The sequence below is a fragment of the Oncorhynchus mykiss genome, chromosome 26 (assembly GCF_013265735.2).
Source record: "Oncorhynchus mykiss isolate Arlee chromosome 26, USDA_OmykA_1.1, whole genome shotgun sequence".
In the NCBI taxonomy this organism is placed as follows: Eukaryota; Metazoa; Chordata; class Actinopteri; order Salmoniformes; family Salmonidae; genus Oncorhynchus; species Oncorhynchus mykiss.
The window spans coordinates 31,889,798-31,912,645 of record NC_048590.1 but is presented as its reverse complement, the minus strand read 5'-3'; the positions used below and the strand labels follow the sequence as shown (position 1 = coordinate 31,912,645).

Below are 22,848 nucleotides of genomic sequence, written 5' to 3'. Positions count from 1 at the left end.
GAGAAGACAAGGAACAGCTGGGGGAAAGAGGGACAGAAACGGTAACCTAGTACGACCAGCAGAGGGAGACAGGGTGAAAGGAAAGGACAGAAACAAGACAACATGACAATACATGACAGTACCCCCCCACTCACCGAGCGCCTCCTGGCGCACTCGAGGAGGAAACCTGGCGGCAACGGAGGAAATCCTCGATCAGCGCACGGTCCAGCACGTCCCGAGAGGGAACCCAACTCCTCTCCTCAGGACCGTACCCCTCCCAATCTACGAGGTACTGGTGACCACGGCCCCGAGGACGCATGTCCAAAATCCTACGGACCCTGTAGATGGGTGCGCCCTCGACAAGGATGGGGGGGGGGGGGGGGGGAAGACGAGCGGGGGCGCGAAGAACGGGCTTGATACAGGAGACATGGAAGACCGGGTGGACGCGACGAAGGTATCGCGGAAGAAGAAGTCGAACTGCGACAGGATTAATGACCCGAGAAATACGGAACGGACCAATGAACCGCGGGGTCAACTTGCGAGAAGCCGTCTTAAGGGGAAGGTTCTGAGTGGAGAGCCAAACTCTCTGACCGCGACAATATCTAGGACTCTTAGTTCTACGCTTATTAGCAGCCCTCACAGTCTGCGTCCTATAACGGCAGAGTGCAGACCTGACCCTCTTCCAGGTGCGCTCGCAACGTTGGACAAAAGCCTGAGCGGAGGGGACGCTGGACTCGGCGAACTGAGATGAGAACAGCGGAGGCTGGTACCCGAGGCTACTCTGAAAAGGAGATAGCCCGGTCGCAGACGAAGGAAGCGAGTTGTGGGCGTACTCTGCCCAGGGGAGCTGTTCTGACCAAGACGCAGGGTTGCGAAAAGAAAGACTGCGTAAGATGCGACCAATAGTCTGATTGGCCCGTTCTGCTTGACCGTTAGACTGGGGGTGAAAGCCGGAAGAGAGACTGACGGAAGCCCCAATCAAACGGCAAAACTCCCTCCAAAATTGAGACGTGAATTGCGGACCTCTGTCCGAAACGACGTCTGACGGAAGGCCATGAATTCTGAAAACATTCTCGATGATGATTTGTGCCGTCTCTTTAGCAGAAGGAAGCTTAGCAAGGGGAATGAAATGAGCCGCCTTAGAGAACCTATCGACAACCGTAAGAATAACAGTCTTCCCCGCTGACGAAGGCAGTCCGGTGACAAAATCTAAGGCGATGTGAGACCACGGTCGAGAGGGAATGGGAAGCGGCCTGAGACGGCCGGCAGGAGGGGAGTTACCGGACTTAGTCTGCGCGCAGACCGAACAAGCAGCCACGAAACGACGCGTGTCATGCTCCCGGGTGGGCCACCAAAAACGCTGGCGAATGGAAGCAAGCGTACCCCGAACGCCAGGGTGGCCGACTAACTTGGCAGAGTGAGCCCACTGAAGAACGGCCAGACGAGTAGGAACGGGAACGAAAAGAAGGTTCCTAGGACAAGCGCGCGGCGACGGAGTGTGAGTGAGCGCTTGCTTTACCTGCCTCTCAATTCCCCAGACAGTCAACCCGACAACACGCCCCTCAGGGAGAATCCCCTCGGGGTCAGTGGAGGCTACTGAAGAACTGAAGAGACGAGATAAAGCATCAGGCTTGGTGTTCTTAGAGCCCGGACGATAAGAAATCACGAACTCGAAACGAGCGAAAAACAGCGCCCAACGCGCCTGACGCGCATTAAGTCATTTGGCAGAACGGATGTACTCAAGGTTCCTATGGTCAGTCCAAACGACAAAAGGAACGGTCGCCCCCTCCAACCACTGTCGCCATTCGCCTAGGGCTAACCGGATGGCGAGCAGTTCGCGGTTTCCCACATCATAGTTACGTTCCGACGGCGACAGGCGATGAGAAAAATACGCGCATGGGTGGACCTTGTCGTCAGAGAGGGAGCGCTGAGAAAGAATGGCTCCCACGCCCACCTCTGACGCGTCAACCTCGACAACGAACTGTCTAGAGACGTCAGGTGTAACAAGGATAGGAGCGGATGTAAAACGATTCTTGAGGAGATCAAAAGCTCCCTGGGCGGAAACGGACCACTTAAAGCACGTCTTGACAGAAGTAAGGGCTGTGAGAGGAGCTGCCACCTGACCGAAATTACGGATGAAACGACGATAGAAGTTCGCGAAGCCGAGAAAGCGCTGCAGCTCGACGCGTGACTTAGGGGCGGGCCAATCAATGACAGCTTGGACCTTAGCGGGATCCATCTTAATGCCTTCAGCGGAAATAACAGAACCGAGAAATGTGACGGAGGAGGCATGAAAAGAGCACTTCTCAGCCTTCACAAAAAGACAATTCTCTAAAAGGCGCTGGAGGACACGTCGAACGTGCTGAACATGAATCTGGAGTGACGGTGAAAAAATCAGGATGTCGTCAAGGTAAACGAAAACAAAGATGTTCAGCATGTCTCTCAGGACATCATTGACTAATGCCTGAAAGACAGCTGGAGCGTTAGCGAGGCCGAAAGGAAGAACCCGGTATTCAAAGTGCCCTAACGGAGTGTTAAACGCCGTCTTCCACTCGTCCCCCTCCCTGATGCGCACGAGATGGTAAGCGTTACGAAGGTCCAACTTAGTGAAAAACCTGGCTCCCTGCAGGATCTCGAAGGCTGAAGACATAAGAGGAAGCGGATAACGATTCTTCACTGTTATGTCATTCAGCCCTCGATAATCTATGCAGGGGCGCAGGGACCCGTCCTCCTTCTTAACAAAAAAGAACCCCGCTCCGGCGGGAGAGGAGGAGGGGACTATGGTACCGGCGGCAAGAGCTACAGACAAATAATCTTCGAGAGCCTTACGTTCGGGAGCCGACAGAGAGTATAGTCTACCCCGGGGGGGAGTGGTTCCCGGAAGGAGATCAATACTACAATCATACGACCGGTGTGGAGGAAGAGAGGTGGCCCTGGACCGACTGAACACCGTGCGCAGATCGTGATATTCCTCCGGCACCCCTGTCAAATCACCAGGCTCCTCCTGTGAAGAAGAGACAGAGGAAACAGGAGGGATAGCAGACATTAAACATTTCACATGACAAGAGACGTTCCAGGAGAGGATAGAATTACTAGACCAATTAATGGAAGGATTATGACAAACTAGCCAGGGATGGCCCAAAACAACAGGTGTAAAAGGTGAACGAAAAATTTAAAAAGAAATGGTTTCGCTATGATTACCAGAAACAGTGAGGGTTAAAGGTAGCGTCTCACGCTGAATCCTGGGGAGAGGACTACCATCCAGGGCGAACAAGGCCGTGGACTCCCTTAACTGTCTGAGAGGAATGTCATGTTCCCGAGCCCAGGTCTCGTCCATAAAACAGCCCTCCGCCCCAGAGTCTATTAAGGCACTGCAGGAAGCTGACGAACCAGTCCAGCGTAGATGGACCGACAAGGTAGTGCAGGATCTTGAAGGAGAGACAGGAGTAGTAGCGCTCACCAGTAGCCCTCCGCTTACTGATGAGCTCTGGCTTTTACTGGACATGAAGTGACAAAATGACCAGCAGAACCGCAATAGAGACAGAGGCGGTTGGTGATTCTCCGTTCCCTCTCCTTAGTCGAGATGCGGATACCTCCCAGCTGCATAGGCTCAGCTCCCGAGCCGGCAGAGGAAGATGGTAGTGATGCGGAGAGGGGGGCAACGGAGAACGCAAGCTCCTTTCCACGAGCTCGGTGACGAAGATCAACCCGTCGCTCAATGCGAATAGCGAGTTCAATCAAGGAATCCACGCTGGAAGGAACCTCCCGGGAGAGAATCTCATCCTTTACCTCTGCGCGGAGACCCTCCAGAAAACGAGCGAGCAAAGCCGGCTCGTTCCAGCCACTGGAGGCAGCAAGAGTGCGAAACTCAATAGAGTAGTCTGTTATGGATCGATTACCTTGACATAGGGAAGACAGGGCCCTGGAAGCCTCCTCCCCAAAAACAGATCGATCAAAAACCCGTATCATCTCCTCCTTAAAGTCCTGATACTGGTTAGTACACTCAGCCCTTGCCTCCCAGATTGCCGTGCCCCACTCACGAGCCCGTCCAGTAAGGAGAGATATGACGTAGGCGACACAAGCAGTGCTCCTGGCGTAAGTGTTGGGCTGGAGAGAAAACACAATATCACACTGGGTGAGGAACGAGCGCCATTCAGTGGGCTCCCCAGAGTAACACGGCGGGTTATTGATTCTGGGCTCCGGAGATTCGAAAGCCCTGGAAGTGGCCGGTGGATCGAGGCGGAGATGGTGAACCTGTTCTGTGAGGTTGGAGACTTGGGTGGCCAGGGTCTCAACGGCATGTCGAGCAGCAGACAATTCCTGCTCGTGTCTGCCTAGCATCGCCCCCTGGATCTCGACGGCTGAGTGGAGAGGATCCGAAGTCGCTGGGTCCATTCTTGGTCGGATTCTTCTGTCAGGTGCGTGAATGAGGACCCAAAAGCGAATTAACAAACAGAGTTTCTTTAATGATGAACACACGTGGGCTCAGATGGACAGGTAGATTCCGACAGGACAGGACAAGGTTGCAGCAAACACGATGATAGTCTGGTTCAGGCATGAGACACACAAACAAGAATCCGACAAGGACAGGAACAAAAACAGAGAGAGATATAGGGACCTAATCAGAGGGAAAAAGGGAACAGGTGGGAAAAGGGGTGAATGAGGTAGTCAGAGAAGACAAGGAACAGCTGGGGGAAAGAGGGACAGAAACGGTAACCTAGTACGACCAGCAGAGGGAGACAGGGTGAAAGGAAAGGACAGAAACAAGACAACATGACAATACATGACAATAGAAGGTGGATATCCTATTGTTGCCGCCTGTTATAGACCACCTTCTGCCCCCAGCTGTGCCCAGGACACCATATGTGAACTGACTGCCCCTCATCTATCTTCAGAGCTCATATTGTTAGGTGACCTAAACTGGGACACGCTTAACACCGCCTGCCATCCTACAATCTAAGCTATATGCCCTCAATCTCACACAAATGATCAATGAACCTACCAGGTACAACCCCAAATCTGTAAACATGGGCACCCTCATAAATGTCATCCTGACAATCCTGCCCTCTAAATACACCTCCGCTGTCTTCAACTAGGATCTCAGCGATTACTGCGTCATTGCCTGCGTCCGTAATGGGTCTGCAGTCAAACGACCACCCCTCATCATTGTCAAATGCTCCCTAAAACACTTCAGCGAGCAGGTCTTCCTAATGGACCTGGCCCGGGTATCCTGGAAGGATATTGACCTCATTCCTCAGTAGAGGATGCCTGGTTGGTCTTTAAAGGTGCTTTCCTCACCATCTTAAATAAGCATGCCCAATTCAAAAACTGTAAAACCAGGAACAGATACAGCCCTTGGTTCACTCCAGACCTGACTGCCCTTGACCAGTACAAAAACATCCTGTGGCGTACTGCATTAGCATCAAATAGCCCCCGCGATATGCAACTTTTCAGGGAAGTTAGGAACCAATATACACAGGCAGTTCAGAAAGCAAAGGCTAGCTTTTATAAACAGAAATTTGCATCATGTAGCACAAACTCCAAAAAGTTCTGGGACACTGTCAAGTCCATGGAGAATAAGAGCACCTACTCCCAGCTGCCCACTGCACTGAGGCTAGGAAACACTGTCCCCACCGAAAAATCCACGATAATTGAGAATTTCAATAAGCATTTTTCTACGGCTTGCCATGCTTTCCACCTGGCTACCCCTACCCTGGTCAACAGCCCTGTACCCCCCACAGCAACTTCCCCAAACCGCCCCCATTTCTCCTTCACCCAAGTCCAGATAGCTGATGTTCTGAAAGAGCTGCAAAATCTAGACCCCTACAAATCAGCTGGGGTAAACAATCTGGACCCTCTCTTTCTAAAATAATCCACCGCAATTGTTGCAAACTATATTACTAGCCTGTTCAACCTCTCTTTCATATTGTCTGAGATCCCAAAAGATTGGAAAGCTTCCACAGTCATCCCTGTCTTCAAAGGGGGATACACTCTAGACCCAAACTGCTACAGACCTATATCTATCCTACCCTGCCTTTCTAAGGTCTTTTAAAGCCAAGTTAACAAACAGATCACCAACCATTTAGAATCCCACCGTACCTTCTCCACTATGCAATCTGGTTTCTGAGCTGGTCATGGGTGCACCTCAGCCACGCTCAAGGTACTAAACAATATCCTAACGTCCATCGATAGAAGACAGTACTGTGCAGCCATATTCATCGACCTGGCCAAGGCCTTCGACTCTGTCAATCACCACATTCTTATCGTCAGACTCAACAGCCTTGGTTTCTCAAAAGACTGCCTCTTCTGGTCCAACTACTTCTCAGACAGAGTTCAGCGTGTTAAATCAGAGGGCCTGTTGTCCAGACCTCTGGCAGTCTCTATGGGGGTGCCATAGGGTTCAATTCTCGGGCCGACTCTTTTCTCTGTGTACATCAATGATGTAGGTGATTCTCTGATCCACCTGTACGCAGACGACACCATTCTGTATACTTCTGGCCCTTCTTTGGACACTGTGTTAACAAACTTTAAAAAAAAAGCTTTGTTGCCATACAACTCTCCTTCCGTGGCCTCCAACTGCTCTTAAAGCATGTAAAACTAAATGCATACTCTTCAACCGATCGCTGCCCGCACCTGCCAGCCAATCCAGTGTTACTACTCTGGACGGTTCAGACTTAGAATATGTGGACAGCTACAAATACCTAGGTGTCTGGTTAGACTAAACTCTCCTCCCAGACTCACATTAAGCATTAAGCATCTCCAATCCAAAATTATATCTAGAAACGGCTTCCTATTTCGAAACAAAGCATCCTTCACTCATGCTGCCAAACATGCCCTCGTAAAACGGACTATCCTACCGATCCTTGACTTCGGTGATGTCATTTACAAAATAGTCTCCAACACTCTACTCAGAAAATTGGATGCAGTCTATCAAATTGGATGCAGTCTATTGTTTTTTGTTTGTTTTTTGCTCCTTTGCACCCCAGTATCTCTACTTGCACATTCATCTACTGCACATCTATTACTACAGTGTTTAATTGATAAATTGTAATTACTTCGCCACTGCGGCCTATTCATTGCCTTACCTCCCTAATCTTACCTCATTTGCACACACTGTATATAGATTTTTTTCTATTGTGTTATTGACTATACATTTGTTTATTCCATGTGTAAGTCTGTGTTGTTGTTTTTGTCACACTGCTTTGCTTTATCTTGGCCAGGTCGCAGTTGTAAATGAGATCTTGTTCTCAACTGATCTACCTGGTTAAATTAAATCAAGGTGAATTAAAATAAAAACAAAAAGATTAGAAGTCATGAGTTAGCCATAATAAAGACATTACTATTTAATAAAGAGCATAGTACACAAGTAGCTGTCTCAATGTGGAACTAATAAAGACAGTGTTTTATTTGCATCAATATGCAGCAAGTGCTATTGTCACGTTCTGACCATAGTTCTTTTGTGTTTTCTTTGTTTTAGTGTTGGTCAGGACGTGAGCTGAGTGGGCATTCTATGTTGTGTGTCTAGTTTTCCCATTTCTATGTTTGGCCTGATATGGTTCTCAATCAGAGGCAGGTGTTAGTCATTGTCTCTGATTGGGAACCATATTTAGGTAGCCTGTTTTGGGTTGGGTTTTGTGGGTGGTTGTCTTCTGTCTTTGTGTCTATGGACCAGATAGGACTGTTTCGGTTTTTCACATTTGTTGTTTTGGTATTTTGTAGTGTTCATGTTTATGGTCTTTATTAAACATTGAACTCTAACCACGCTGCGCTTTGGTCCGATCCTTCGTCCACAGAAAACCGTTACAGCTATACATTGTTGCCTTTCATATTTGATGACCTCATTGGACACATTAAATACATATGGAGAGTATCACTGTCCAAATTCACATGGAGACCTCTGTACAGTATACTAGCAGCAAGTGATAATACATAGTGGTCATTTTAATTTAAAGATGCTATTGAAAGAAGTTTAGTTGCTAATTGTTATTAGATACTTATGTACTGTACATGCTTATGAACTACACATTAGTGGCTAATATGTGTGCCAAAATATAAAATGTTACCATTTATTTACATTCAAGGATATGACTGTATGTTTGAATCACAAACTGGTATCAATATCCTTAATAGTCTTGTCAGACTATTAATCTCTCTAACCCTTGTGTGAAATTAATGAATAGCTCAGTGACAATTGCATTTTCTAATCTGAAGTCAAGTGATGATTTGCAACAGGAACACAGCTTTAACAATACATTCTATTCATTAACAGTTTTAATGGGCGTATTTTGAAGCCAAAAATGGGTTTTCATGCCCAAACGTTTTGAACCTTCTGGGTCGTTCCATTTGATTTCAATCAGTTTTCAAGTTCAATTCAACATGTCAAAATGAACTTTTTTATCCTGTTTTCGTATTGTTAAAAGTATGTGTTTGTTTGATTTGAACAAAACTTTACATAGCTATTTGCTGTGATAGAAGTGGTCAGAATCATTTATGAGATAGAAGTTCTTAAAGTTGACCATTTTGCATACCCCACCCTACCATGAGACATCATATCTTCAGCACTGGAAAAGATAAACGGTTTAATTTTAAATCATTTAAAATCTTAAAAACAGGATTGTAAAGCTACTTTATAATATCTTGAACATCTATTTTAAAATAAAACTAGATTTTTTTTTATCCACCAAGATGGCTTCCGGTCTACACTGTCGAACGTCAACTTAAATAGGAATGGCTATTCAATTATCTATATATTATATATCTATATTTTTATTTTTTTTTTCGGTTTTGTGTGGAAGATTGACAGCATAATTTAAAACAACTGATATTCCCATTCATGTCAGCATTCTCTGATGTGTGGACCTCCAACCATCTTTGTGCTATCCTTTAAAAATTGACATTTTGATTTCTTCAGACAAAACATTACACACAACCTGCATTCAAGAAACCGATATCGGGCACAACACAAACACCTCAGATGATGTGGAATAGGGTCAAGCTACAACATATACAGCAACAAAACATTGCATCAGTTCATGCATTTTTTGACAATTTATGTCATTTTTTCAAGAAATGTAAAAAAAGTTTGACTACCATGTTTGCAAGCTTTTAAATTATATCAATCTCAACCGTTTGTCTTTCCAGTGACGAAGACATGGATGTCTCATGGTAGAGTGGGGTATGCAAAATGGGTCAACTGTGAGCACCTCTATCTCCTAAATGTTTGGTAGTCACGTCCAAAAAGTTTGTTTCTGACTACTTCTACGATGGGCAAAAATGTATAGAAAGTTTTGTTCAAGTTAAAAGAGGTGCAGTCAAAACGTTATTGAAATCAAATGGAACGACCCTTATACAAGAATATTGATATAAGGACATGAGGTGGTGGAGCTACATTCCACAGCACCACATAATCACATTGTGCATTACAACAATACTAATGGCATTTTGAAAACGTTTCGTGTTTATAAAACAATTAATTAGTAATGTAACCAAGGGTTTTCCTTCATATCAAGTCATGAGCAGTATTGCCATTGTGTGTAAAAACTATTTGTGATAAGAGAAACAATAAGAAATCGTAGCCTCAGTGTAAGGACAATAGATTGAGTCAGTAATCACTCTTATCAGAGGAACACACCTGCAGCGTGTTATGTTGATCTGTTGAATGAGTCATCAAAAGATAAACAAAACATATTAACACAAACACTTTTTCACCTGTTTTGGTGTTTATTCAGTCCATATATATATAAATGTATAAATACAATCAATCTAATGGATAACTAAAGCAACAATAATGGTTATGGACATTGTCTCCTGAATGATGGGTCAGGGATATATCCTCCTGGGTTGTGGTTCAACTGAAGACTAGGTTGACACATGCGTTTGGTTTATTTGGTTGGTCTCAATAAATATTGGAACTTGGTCACAAGGTAAACAAATCCAGGAACCACTTGTTTATTATACCTTTTTTTGTGCAATGACTTTATTAAATTTAACAGGCAAGTCAGTTAAGATCAAATTGCTTTTTACAATGACAGCCTACCGGGGAACAGTGGGTTAACTGTCCTGTTCAGGGGCAGAATGACAGATTTTTACCTTGACAGCTCGGGGATTCTTTCGGTTACTGGCCCAACACTCAAACCACTAGGCTAGCTGCCAACCCACCTACTGTTTAAAGCTCTCATATTGGTATGAGAGGGCCATAAAATCCTTGGAACGGAGCCAGCCCTTCTGCCACACCTTCACATCCAGAAGGACCAAGGGCCTTCCCTTCACTCAGGTGGTATAAAGCTAAGATCCAAGCAACTACCTTTCTCATACCACCTGTGTTCACTACCCAGAGGATGACCATGGGGACAACACAGACGCCCACATGGGTGTTAATATGGATGGCTCTGGCGATTGGTTTAACTGCCTCTCAAAGTGGTAGGTAGAATCCATGATTTTGATTTACATGAAACCTTGTACTTTAGTGTTGACAGGGCTAAACTGTATGTTACTGTATGTCATAGCGCTCTCATAATAGCTCCAATGTTTATCTCATTGGACAGCCTAACAATGAGGGAATATGCTCAGTCCTGCCTTTATGTGCCTTTTAAGCATGGGTTATGATTGATGAACAGGTAAATTTAGGATTGGCAAGAGAACTACATAACAGAGCCTGAAATACACAGGATTCCACAATGATTTACCGTAAAAATTCCTGTAACTTATTAACATACACTTTGATTTCAGAGGATACATCAAAGGCCACAGTTAACATCATCCCCTCAATGTCAAGGATACCTGAGATTGCAGGTAAGCTTCATAATACATGTGCTATACAGATGCATGAGCCCTGAGGATGATGACAATGATTAACACTGCAGCCTTACATATCCACAGACAATGGTGAAAGGACAATAACCATGATGGAGACAGTCATAGCAAGTAGTGCAACAGGTTTTGTGGATTAGCTGATTTAAAAAGCGTGAAGGAGCACTAGATTATTCATTTGTTGTTCAAGTTCATAAACATTATAGAGATTGGAAAGTCTTGGTTGTTTAGTTGATCAAATGAATTTGGCGTTTACTACTATATCCCATAGAAACGCCTTGAATAACACATTCTTAAAATGCCAAAAAATGTATCCTAAGGAATACGGTTTTGAAGTGTCTGGACCCATAAGAAATCTCAGGAAATATTCGTGTTTTTTGTACACATATTTAACCACCTTTTTATGTTGGCACAAAACTACCTCCATAATTCCAATCATTTGTATGGGTTTACTTCAGACGAGTCCCGTGACACTTGTGGAGGTCGAAGACCAAACGGTTCAGACGCTACAGACAGTAGTTGGCACATCGACGGTACCGACATAAGACGAGTTCCATGACACCATAGAGTGGTCATATTAGCTAGTAGGCAAAATCGTTTGGACGCTAAAGACGTTTTTGTGAGAATACCGATTTTCAGGATGTCCCCTGGTGTGACAAACAGCTCTGTAGCTCTGCCACTTTCAACCTCAGATGCGGAAGGTGGACATAGGTGGATGCGGTGGATTGAGACACAGCCCATGCAAAAAAAACTGATATCCTTAGCTTAAACTGACAGATTTTGGTGGGGATTTTTGTATTATGTTAATTAGATTGACACACAGGTGTGTCAGTAGACTCTTATGGTGAGTGAGTGAGGCCAATCTAGCAGTCAACCAATGGACTCCTAGTTAAAAGCAACGTTTTACGAGGGGCAGGGTTTTACGTTACCTATTCATTTCTTTCTAAATATCTAAAGATAAAACCTGTTGAGTTGTATGCTATCATAGCTGAATTGGTTGTCCTTTTTCCCAGGAGTGAGTCCTATACATAATGGCCAAGTCTGCAGTACGTGGGGTAACTACCACTTCAAGACCTTTGATGGAGACATCTTTCAACTTCCCTCCACCTGCAACTATGTTGTGACCTCACTGTGCCATAGCAGTTATGAGGATTTCAACATCCAGATGAGGCGGCAGGTGGTGGACAACCAGCCCACCATTAGCAAGATCACCATGAAGCTAGATGGCACAGTGGTGGAGCTATCCAAGGGTTCCGTTGTTGTTAATGGGAATAAGTAAGTTCCTCAAGAATTTCTCATGTAGCTGTTTTTAAATCAGTGCTCAAGTAGTTGGATGTCATATTGTTGTCCCAGTCGCGTTGACTTAACAGATTAGACTCAACCTTATACTGTGTAGTTATGCTCAAGCACATAATTACAGTGACAGAGATGAGAATGTTGTTTTTAAAGTACCAATGAAAATGTCTCAAAATGAAGTCAATTGAGCTAATGTAAAAGTGGTTGGTCTGACTAAGTTCTAGTTGAATCTAGTGCTTTGTCTTCCTCTTCCTCCAGTGCCACCTTACCATTCAGCCAGTCTGGTATTCTCATTGAAGAGACTCCCTCCTACATCAAGATCAAAGCAAAACTGGGATTGGTAGCCATATGGAACCAGGATGATTCCTTCTTGGTAGTACAACAATTATGCATTTATGAATATTTCTAGGTGGAGTTAGGTTTTTGCGGTGTGGTCAATGTCTACATTTGAAGGCCTGTGCTGTGGTGGGCACTGTGTTAACAACAGTTAAGGTAGTCCTAATCTATAGTTATTTTATTAAGGAATAGGTTGTCACTCCTGTTAAATCCTTGTTTTGTTACAGTCATTTCCTGTTTTTGTCAAGGGTAATGGAGGGAAAATGTCACCCTAAAATGTCTAATGGTCTTCTATTTCAGGTGGAGATGGACATCAAATTCAGAAATAAGACCTGTGGTCTATGTGGAGATTTTAACGCAATTCAGCAATTTGATGAGTTCTATAGCCATGGTACATTTTCACTGACAATATCAACACATCAAAAATGGCCTATTATTTGGAATACAGTTGACATTTAACAATAATTGGATTTATTTTTATGCCAAAGGTATGAAATTGTCCGCTGTCGACTTCGGAAACTTCTGGAAATTGGATGGTCCCACTGAAAGCTGTACTGAAAACATACTGCCTTCAAATCAGAAATGCCCCAATCTGGTAGGTTACACTTTATCGCTTATGATAAGAATAGGGATATTGGCTAGGCTGCTGTGTACTTAACAACATGTGGGATCCGAAATGACTGACTCCCTTGATAAAGATTTGCAAACATGACTGTATACTGCTACAGTATATTGTGTGCTCCATTTCTTTGAAAATTATATTATTTTATACTAATACAATTGCTCTGAGAAAGAGATTTTGTTTAAACGTCATATTTTCTTTCTCTCCAGTCAGGGGTCAAAATTATTGACACCCCTGTTTCCAATACCTTTCAATACCACACCTTGCAAATAATGGCACTGAGCCTTTTTCTAAAATGAGTTGGAGAACACATTCTGAGGGATTTTAGACCATTCCTCCATACAGAATCCTTCAAAATCCTTGAAATCCTTTGTCTGTGCTTATGGACGGCCCTCTTCATTTCAAACCACAGATTTTCAATGGGTGTCAAGTTCGGAGACTGAGTTGATTTATATAAATATATATAAATATATGTTTATTTGGGGATTTTGATGTGTGCATGGGGTTATTGTATTGCTGGAAGATCCACTGAAGGCCAAGTGGCAGTGCCAACAAGGTTTTTGCTAAAATATCCAGGTACTGGGTAAATTTCAGGATTGATCTTTACAAGAGCCCCAGGACTAGTGGAAGCAAAATAGCCCCTTTTTGCAATGGCCATCTCAGTCTCTCTTTGAAACCCATTGGACATCTGGGGGTTGAATTAAAGAGGGCAGTCCATAAGAACAGACAGAGGACATCAAAGATCCTAAACAGTGAAGGCTGCTGAGGGAAAGACGGCTCGTAATAATGTCGGGAACGGAGTAAAGGGAATACCATTCCACTAATTCCGCTCCAGCCATTACCACGAGCCCGTCCTCCCCAATTAAGTTGCCACCAACCTCCTGTGGTCCTAATTTGTTTTTCAACTCCTAAAACATTTTGGAAAAGGATTATTGCAGTTATCCTCACAAGGTGAAGTACTGAAAGACAGTGAAAATAGGGATGTCAATCATTTTGACCCCTACCTTTCTGAGATTACTTTTATTTACTTTTTAAACAAAATCTCTTTCTAGAAGCAATCGTATTAATATAAAATAATATATTTTACCAAATCTGTTTTGCATTTATTTTATACAGTAATTTCTGCTCGTCTTTATCAAGGGTGTCAATAATTTCAGACTCCACTGTATATGTCCTAATAATAACATCTCTCTGTTTTTGTTTGATAGAAACCAGTTTGTGAGCAGTTGCTCTCCGGTCCTGCCTTCAGCAGTTGTAAGGACTTGTTGGCCATCGACTCATTTGTTGAGGCCTGTGTATCTGACCTGTGCCACTGTGATAACAGCACCAACTCCTTCTGCCTGTGCAACACCATCTCAGAGTACTCCCGTCAGTGTGTTCATGCAGGGGGGAAGCCCAAACAATGGAGGACTGAACAGTTCTGCTGTAAGCATGCCCTTACTCCCCGTATCAACATTCAAATCGCACATTGGTTAGTTGCAACAGTGTACTCATATTTTGACATAACCGTATCTTTGCAGATAAGACATGCCCCTTCAACATGGAGTACCAGGAGTGTGGAAACCCCTGTGTTGACACCTGCTCCAACCCAGAGAGAGGCCAGCTGTGTGAGGAACACTGCTCAGATGGCTGCTTTTGTCCTCCAGGTAGGCAGACATATTTAAACGTTCTCTGCACATCCTCTTCTTCAAAGAGATGTAATAAAAATCCATTGGAATGGAGCAGACTGTATACTGAATTGTAAAGCAATTGATTCCATATTGTGGACTGGACTCTGTTGAGTTACAAAGGCAATTACGAGTTTGTTGTTTTGTAATGGCCTGGTATACTATCTGATTCATGTGGTATTTAGTTCCTGACACAAGGACAAGCCAGTTGATCAGAATATATCATGGAGTTTCAGAAATTGTCTGTCGAGACAGAAAAATACTGTGAATGTAGATTTTGGAGTAAAACAAAAGACATCGTTAATAGGTGTTGCCTATGAAGGGCAGTAGGTTGGGATGGAGACATAATAAACACATGTATGCTCTCACCCAAAGGAACCGTTTTTGATGACGTCAACAAGAATGGTTGTATCGCCTTGAGTCAATGCTCCTGCCGCCACAATGGAAAAACATACGCACCCGGAGAGTCTTATTCAAGCACTTGTAAAGATTGGTAAGAAAACCAGGCTAAGAATTCTGACTTGAGTCTAAAAGTTATTCCAGGGGTGACCATATGTAAGTTCCATTGAATAATTTATATTTTGCCCTTAGTTCTTGTGCTGGTGGTCAGTGGAAGTGTGTGGACAAGGACTGTCCTGGCACCTGTGCTGTGGAGGGAGGATCCCACATCAACACCTACGATGGAAAAACCTACACCTTCCATGGGGACTGCTCTTATGTTCTGACCAAGGTACAGTACAGTTTCCTCACCAAAGCTCTGTGTGCATGAATCTCAGTCACATTAAATACATTTTGAAACTTGCTACCTTCTTTGTAGTTATTATGTCTGTATTACAGCTTTGCCTCCATCTTCTTTATTTTTCTTCTGATATATCCAGTTTGTATGATGAAAATTGTAATATAGAAAAGGGCTTTCCAACCATGTTCCCGGAGTGCTACCTCCCTGTAGGGTTTCACTCCAACCCTAATTTAGCACACCTCATTCTAATATTAAGCTGGTTGATGAGCTGATTCAGGTTAGTTACAACTGCTGAGCTAAAACCCACAGGAGAGTAGCTCTCCAGGAACAGAGTTGGGGAGCCCTCATATAGAACAGTACTATTCATCTTGCATTGATACATGTATCTATGAAGATATGTGGGTTGTTTACTCTGTCTCTTGTTTTACACTGAGATATTCCTTTTTCAAAAGAATTCGAAGGATATTTCCTTTCATTAAGGGAAATATTTGTAACAACTTATTTTTGTTTTTTTCAGGACTGTGATGGGATGCAATTCACTGTACTGGGTGATCTGGTGCAGTGTGGGCTTTCTGACAGTGAGACTTGTCTAAAGGCTGTTACCCTGTCCCTCTCAGAAGGAGCCACTGTAAGTATTATTTGACTGACATGCTATCAGCCTTTGACTGCAGTAAATGTTTTTTCCCTAGTGTTGTTAGGTTTTAGACTTTAATGCATTGTTTGAATATCATGAATAAGCATATGGTTAAACAATGACCCTCTATGCAGGTGATCAACATACAACCAAATGGAAAAGCCTTTGTAAATGGAATCTATTCTCAGCTGCCCTTTTCTGCTGGTAAGTTACAGTTGCACAATAAACATACAGTACAATCAATGTAGTCATGACTAGGCATACATGAAACTTGTGTCCTACAGTTAAAGCACATGATTGTATGGGGAATACATAACGATACATGGGAATGTTGTGATGGTAATGCAGCTTTATCATTCAACACTGACACATATATTTTCCTTAACATCATAATTCTGAATCTTACTCATTCCTTCCTCTTCCCTTTGTTCCTTATAGCTGGAGTAACTATTTTCAGAGCCTCCTCATTTTTCATCATTGTCCAGACCACCTTTGGCCTCCAGTTGGAAATCCAACTCTCACCAATCATGCAGGTCTATATTGCTGCAAGCACCGTTTGGCAGCAGAGAACTTGCGGTATGTCTCATCATCCATTGACCAACCACCACAGTCCACTGAGGTGTTCATGTTCTGGGAATGATTTATTTTCCCTGTATATAAATACATGTTCACCCTACAGGTCTTTGTGGAAACTTCAACAACAACCAAGGAGATGATTTCAAGGTCCTGAGCGGAGTGACTGAGGGCACAGCCATTGGTTTTGCAAACACCTGGAAAACACGAGCCAGCTGCCCAGACGTCAAGAGTAGCTTTGAAAGCCCCTGCAGTTTAAGTCTTGACAATGGTATCTGCATGGTTTATCACCTTTCCATGTCTGTTTTAATTGTTATGGAGAACGGTGCAAGTGTTTCTTAAAGTTGGCCTAACTGTGGTTTATTTTTTCACTTTTTCAGAGAAATATGCCCAGCACTGGTGCTCTCAGCTGGCTGATCCTAAAGGGTTGTTTGCTAAATGCCACACAGCAATAAGCCCAGACATGTACAAAGAAGTGAGACCATTTCACCATACTATTCATTTCACACAATTTCCTGAGGATAACTAATTCACAAATGTATGTAACGTGATGCCAGCTGTTATGGGGAATTTGAGAATTACGTTGCTTGCTGTTAGGTATTGTTTATCTGCACAGAACTTGTGCATATTATGCACACACAATTAATTAAAACTATTGTACAGTATAATATGGATGCTGTTCTGACTGTGGTTTTCTATTCAGAACTGCATGTATGACAGCTGTAACTGTGAGAAGAGTGAGGACTGCATGTGTGCTGCCGTCTCTTCTTATGTCCACGCTTGTGCTGCCGAGGGTATCCAACTCAGCGGCTGGAGAGACACTATCTGCAGTGAGTGACAATCACACAGTAATACCTAAGAAGATGTGTAAATTGTGGGAGAATAAGATACAAATATTATAAATATTTACATCAAACACTAATTGTTGCCATCCCCAGACAAATACTCCACCTCGTGCCCTAGCACCATGGTCTACAGCTACAGCATAAAAAACAGTGATCGCTCCTGCCGCTGCTACAGCGACTCTGACTTTACCTGTTCAATCACCTTCGAGCCTGTGGATGGGTGTGTCTGTTCTGAGGGAACCTACTTGGATGATGAGGGCAAGTGTGTTCCACCAGCCAGCTGCCCTTGTTATTACAAGGGCTCAGTGGTGTCCCCTGGAGAGGTCATCAGCAAGGATGGAACCATGTGGTATGGACCGAGTTATTTACCTACCTATACTCAAGCTGTATATCAATGTAATTCACTACACATTTTATTGCATATTTTTGAGACTTTATGAACCAAGAGCCTTGGGTCTTGCTTTCCCGTAGTGAGCATAGCGACATTCAAGTACCATTAACAACATTTTATTTCAGCACCTGCAAGGAGGGAAAACTCCGTTGCATTGGAGATTCACCCGATCAGCCATGTAAGTTCATGTATATTAATTGTCAAAACAACTCACAATTTTGAGCTATTGTACTGTGCCGGGCAACACTGAATTTGAAATAAGTCCATTCTTTTAATGGCAATCTTCCAAATCCTATATACATTTATGGTGTGTGGTAATAGTATGCTATTGGCAACAGAATCAGGCTATGTGCATTTTGAAATATTATCTCTCCATCCTAGTACACACTTTACAGAGCATATTGATTTGGTGAAAGACACAACAGAGTCATGACACATGAATTCCCTTTATTTTCACAGCATGTGTTGCACCAATGGTTTTCTTCAACTGTTCCAATGCAAGCCCAGGAGTGAGAGGGTTAGAGTGTCAGAAGAGCTGCAACATTCTGGATATGGCCTGTGTAAGTCCCCTATTCACCTCGTCTCCAGGCCATTCTGCACAACGGATATAAGCTTGTGTACAAAACATTAAAAACACCTTCCTAATATTGATATTAATACACAATCCGTATCAATTGTCTCAAGGCTTGAAAAATCTTCTTTAACTTTCTCCTTCTCTTCATCTACACTGATTGAAGTGGATTTAACAAGTGACATCAGTAAGGGATCAATGCTTTCAACTGGATTCCCCTGGTCAGTCTATGTCATGGAAAGAGGAGGTGTTCTTAATGTTTTCTACACTCAGTGAATAGTCAGTCATATAATGCCCATAGGATTGTGAATAGAAATTGAGTGTAAAATATAAACTTTCATTTTTTAAAAATATATATTTTTATATTAACATACAGGTAACCTCATGTCCAAGCTATTGCACCCAGAACATATAAGCTTGGTACATCAACGATTTAATTTTGTCCTTAGTGGGAGTAACCATATACTTCCATGGGAGTATCTTTACTGAGTAAAGCATGTGTTATCATTTAATTTGAGCGAAACATACGACTGCTAGGCGTAGCGCTGTGCTTGTGGTGTGCTAACGTATGGGGGAGGGTTAGGGGTAAGGTATTGTGGGAGATGATTGGTTGGTAGATTAAGCTGAATAAGCCAATGCCTATGCCCTGGGAGTTTCTCCTGGTCTTTCTGTATTGGCTAATGGCTAATGAAGGCCAAGTTTGACCTTCTGGTCCACCAGACTCCACGCATTTGAGCGGAAGTTAACACAATTTTTACACAGTAGATTTTCAAATCAATAATTTTCACTTTACAGATCAGCACAGAGTGCATATCAGGCTGTATGTGTCCCTCTGGACTGGTATCCGATGGAAAAGAAGGCTGCATCAAGCCAGACCTTTGTCCTTGTTCTCACAATGGAGCTACTTACCAACCAGGAGACAGAATCAAGGTCGACTGCAATACTTGGTAAGGTTATCTTGCCTCAATTGGCGTTTTAAACCAATTAAGACTTCAGTCTGATATATCTGTTTTTGCCACTTTCAGCACTTGTAAAGACAGAAAATGGCAGTGCACAACTAACCTGTGCCTTGGAACCTGTGCCATTTATGGAGATGGACACTACATTACTTTTGATGGGAAACGATTCACTTTCGAAGGAGACTGTGAATACACACTTACAAAGGTATGCTTGCAGGGTTTCTTGATAGTCTAAGTGATCATCACCAATATTACATGCTGAACAATAAGGGTTTGTGTTAATTGTTTTAAGGTATATATACTGTAGGTGTTTCTGCGGAGTCTGAATAGCAATATTTGAAACTGTTTGGCCATGATCTGCTGTTGCTTTGCAGATGTTGCTGTAGCATTCCCAACAAGCTGAACCTTTTCACTATTTCAGTGATTGACTTACAACATGTATTGTTGGAGATAATGCTCCATCCACCAAAATACTATGTTGGCTGTTGTTAAATTTATGACTGAAACCTTAAACAGGACTACTGTGGTAGCAACAATGCCAACGGCAGCTTCAGAGTCATCACTGAGAACATCCCTTGTGGAACGACAGGCACCACCTGCTCCAAGGCCATTAAGCTCTTCCTGGGGGTAACTAGATTCCTGCTTTCTGCCTGGCACATACCATTACTGAAGCCAAGACTACTAATATTCGGTCATACATATATACATACATACATACATACACACACACACACACACACACACACACACACACACACACACACACACACACACACACACACACACACACACACACACACACACACACACACACACACACACACACACACACATACATACATACATACATACATACTATAAAGCACAATATACACATAAATCAAAGCTTCATGAGGCCTGGCAAAAAAATGAACATTATGGCATACATTATAACATGATGAGTAATTACATAAATTAATATCTTAACTGCATACTCAAACTATTTAAAAAAAAATCTATTTCAGAACAATGAACTAATTCTGACAGACGGGAACTACCAAGTCGTTGAGAGAAATACAGGGGAGGCGGTTCCTTACCAGATTCGTACAATGGGCATCTACCTTGTGATTGAAGCCAATAATGGGTTGATTCTCATGTGGGACAGGAAAACAAGCATGTTCATCAAACTGAACCCACAGTTCAAGGTACATTTCAACTTTGATTGGATGACACATTAGATATTAAAATATGGGTGTAGTGTTCCATCAACTGATATTCACAAGTCTGTTATGACTCCTTTTAATCACTCAACTCAATCTTTTGCTATGTCCTCTTCAGGGACATGTCTGTGGTCTGTGTGGAAACTATGATGGCAATGCAAACAATGACTTCACTACCAGGAGCCAGGCAGTAGTTGTCAATCCTCTAGACTTTGGAAACAGCTGGAAAGTCTCTGCAAGCTGCCCCGATGCAAAGAACAAAAGGAGCCCCTGTACTGCCAACCCTTACAGGCAGTCTTGGTCACAGAAGCAGTGCAGCATCATACAGAGCAACGTTTTCACAGACTGCCATTCTAAAGTAGGTTTAGACTTTAGTCGTTCACTGAATGTTTAGGAATTTGATATGATCATGTCAAATAAGATCTGTTTTCCAATTAGGTGGACCCCTCTCCTTTCTACGATGCTTGTGTGACAGACTCGTGTGCTTGCGACAGTGGTGGAGACTGTGAGTGTTTCTGTACTGCTGTGGCAGCTTATGCAGAGGCCTGTAATGAGGCTGGAGCCTGCATAGCCTGGAGAAGCCCACAAATCTGCCGTGAGTTTCTAAATGTTCCATTCATTTAAGTGCTGACATAAAAATAGGCTTAATCCAGTCAGTTTAAACCGAATTGAAGATAGTACTTACAGAGAGCTTTTGTCCACCACATACAGCACTGTTCTGTGATTACTACAACCCCCCTGGAGAATGTGAGTGGCACTACAAGGCATGTGGAGCTCAGTGTATGAAGACCTGCAGGAATCCCTCCGGGAGCTGCTCAACTCAGATACCACCTCTTGAAGGTACAGTAGACATTAATTTAGGATCTATTTTGAGTAACTACAATTTTCTATAACAGGTACTTAGTATTTATTTAATGTTGAAGCTAGAGTCCTTAATTGAAACAATAACAAAGTCGCCACCCCGCCTCTGTTTAGGTAAAAAGCTGAGGGAAGGCCCAGGAAAATTGTAACCACTCTCAAATCCATAGACAGAGCTATGGATGCAAGGGCTGACAATTCATGACATAAAAAGTTTTGTTTTAACCATGTTTTGAGGCTATAAAGTGTTTGATTTCATTTGTTTTGTTTACAAATATTGGGGTTAAACAAGTATATATTTTAGGTTATTTTATGGGGCACGACATGCTTTCGTGACAAAGGATTCTAGCTTTAAATTACTATCAATTTTATCTGAATGGAATTGGCAGTGTGAAAGAAATGCAGGCTACATCTTTTACCAAACCATGCTAACTGAAAAGTGATCCAGCAAGTATATGGCTCAGCTTGATAGTAAAGAGTTTGTGTACCTGGTGTTGGTGGTATAACTATAGTATAAACTTCTATTCATTTATTTTGTCTTTTTGTTGGACTATTCCAGTTTTACAATCATCAAGTATTTAGAAGAATAACTGTCTGAGGTCATTTTAGATATTCTTACATTTTCACTCCCTTTCTATTCACTGTGTTTCTTCACCATATCCCTCTATCAAAAAATAGCTTTTTGATCATTAATATTTGAATATTTTTCTTCTTCTTTAGGTTGCTATCCAAAATGTCCTCCTGCTCAACCCTTCTTTGATGAAGATATAATGAAGTGTGTGGAGAAGGAGCAGTGTGGCTGCTATGGCAGAGATGGAAAACACTACAATAATGGCGAAAAAGTACCGACCACAGAAAACTGCCAGACATGGTATGCCTTTAATAATGCAGAGAATCTTGGTTTTGGCTAAAATTGTGAACACTGTAACTGTGTTTGAGTGTTAAGAATGAAACTAAGTAGAATTGTAAATGCTTCTTTTTCCAAAGCTATTGTAATTCTGTGACAGTGGACTGCAAATACGATGTACAAGGTATGAACAGATCCTTCAACCAAAACAACAACACATACATGATTTCTGCAACATTCCAGTACCCTAAAATATATCTTACCCTTTCAGCTTGCACTTGCACCTACAATGGGAACAAATACCCCAATGGGCATATCATCTATCACACCACAAATGGGCACGGCAGTTGTATCACAGCCATCTGTGGGAAGAATGGAACCACTCAGAGGGACATTTACCCATGTTCAACTACAACTCCAACTTTAACTCCATCTGTTCCTAACTCTACTCCATCCTCTACAGTGACAACAACTGTCTTTACTTTCTCAACACCCACAACTGGTGGGTACTTGAGACTAAGAC

General features: G+C 42.9%; 1 protein-coding gene across 1 annotated transcript in view; it reads left to right on the top strand.

Moving 5' to 3' along the window:
- The first annotated feature begins 10,297 nt into the window (after window positions 1-10,297).
- LOC110506112 (mucin-5AC-like) overlaps window positions 10,298-22,848 on the top strand; it is a 33,287-nt gene continuing 20,736 nt past the window's right edge. Inside the window, exons 1-29 of the mRNA XM_036963618.1 lie at window positions 10,298-10,398; window positions 10,708-10,770; window positions 11,802-12,063; window positions 12,343-12,457; window positions 12,721-12,811; window positions 12,909-13,015; window positions 14,251-14,467; window positions 14,563-14,688; window positions 15,085-15,202; window positions 15,301-15,439; window positions 15,966-16,076; window positions 16,217-16,286; window positions 16,521-16,658; window positions 16,762-16,926; window positions 17,036-17,130; window positions 17,359-17,485; window positions 17,594-17,849; window positions 18,017-18,069; window positions 18,351-18,451; window positions 19,258-19,409; window positions 19,488-19,626; window positions 19,938-20,048; window positions 20,426-20,605; window positions 20,739-20,978; window positions 21,059-21,215; window positions 21,332-21,460; window positions 22,199-22,349; window positions 22,466-22,509; window positions 22,597-22,827. Of these exons, the coding sequence (XP_036819513.1) occupies window positions 10,317-10,398; window positions 10,708-10,770; window positions 11,802-12,063; window positions 12,343-12,457; window positions 12,721-12,811; window positions 12,909-13,015; window positions 14,251-14,467; window positions 14,563-14,688; window positions 15,085-15,202; window positions 15,301-15,439; window positions 15,966-16,076; window positions 16,217-16,286; window positions 16,521-16,658; window positions 16,762-16,926; window positions 17,036-17,130; window positions 17,359-17,485; window positions 17,594-17,849; window positions 18,017-18,069; window positions 18,351-18,451; window positions 19,258-19,409; window positions 19,488-19,626; window positions 19,938-20,048; window positions 20,426-20,605; window positions 20,739-20,978; window positions 21,059-21,215; window positions 21,332-21,460; window positions 22,199-22,349; window positions 22,466-22,509; window positions 22,597-22,827 (3,970 nt within the window). The 5' untranslated portion in view covers window positions 10,298-10,316. The remainder of the gene's footprint in view (window positions 10,399-10,707; window positions 10,771-11,801; window positions 12,064-12,342; window positions 12,458-12,720; window positions 12,812-12,908; window positions 13,016-14,250; window positions 14,468-14,562; window positions 14,689-15,084; window positions 15,203-15,300; window positions 15,440-15,965; window positions 16,077-16,216; window positions 16,287-16,520; window positions 16,659-16,761; window positions 16,927-17,035; window positions 17,131-17,358; window positions 17,486-17,593; window positions 17,850-18,016; window positions 18,070-18,350; window positions 18,452-19,257; window positions 19,410-19,487; window positions 19,627-19,937; window positions 20,049-20,425; window positions 20,606-20,738; window positions 20,979-21,058; window positions 21,216-21,331; window positions 21,461-22,198; window positions 22,350-22,465; window positions 22,510-22,596; window positions 22,828-22,848) is intronic.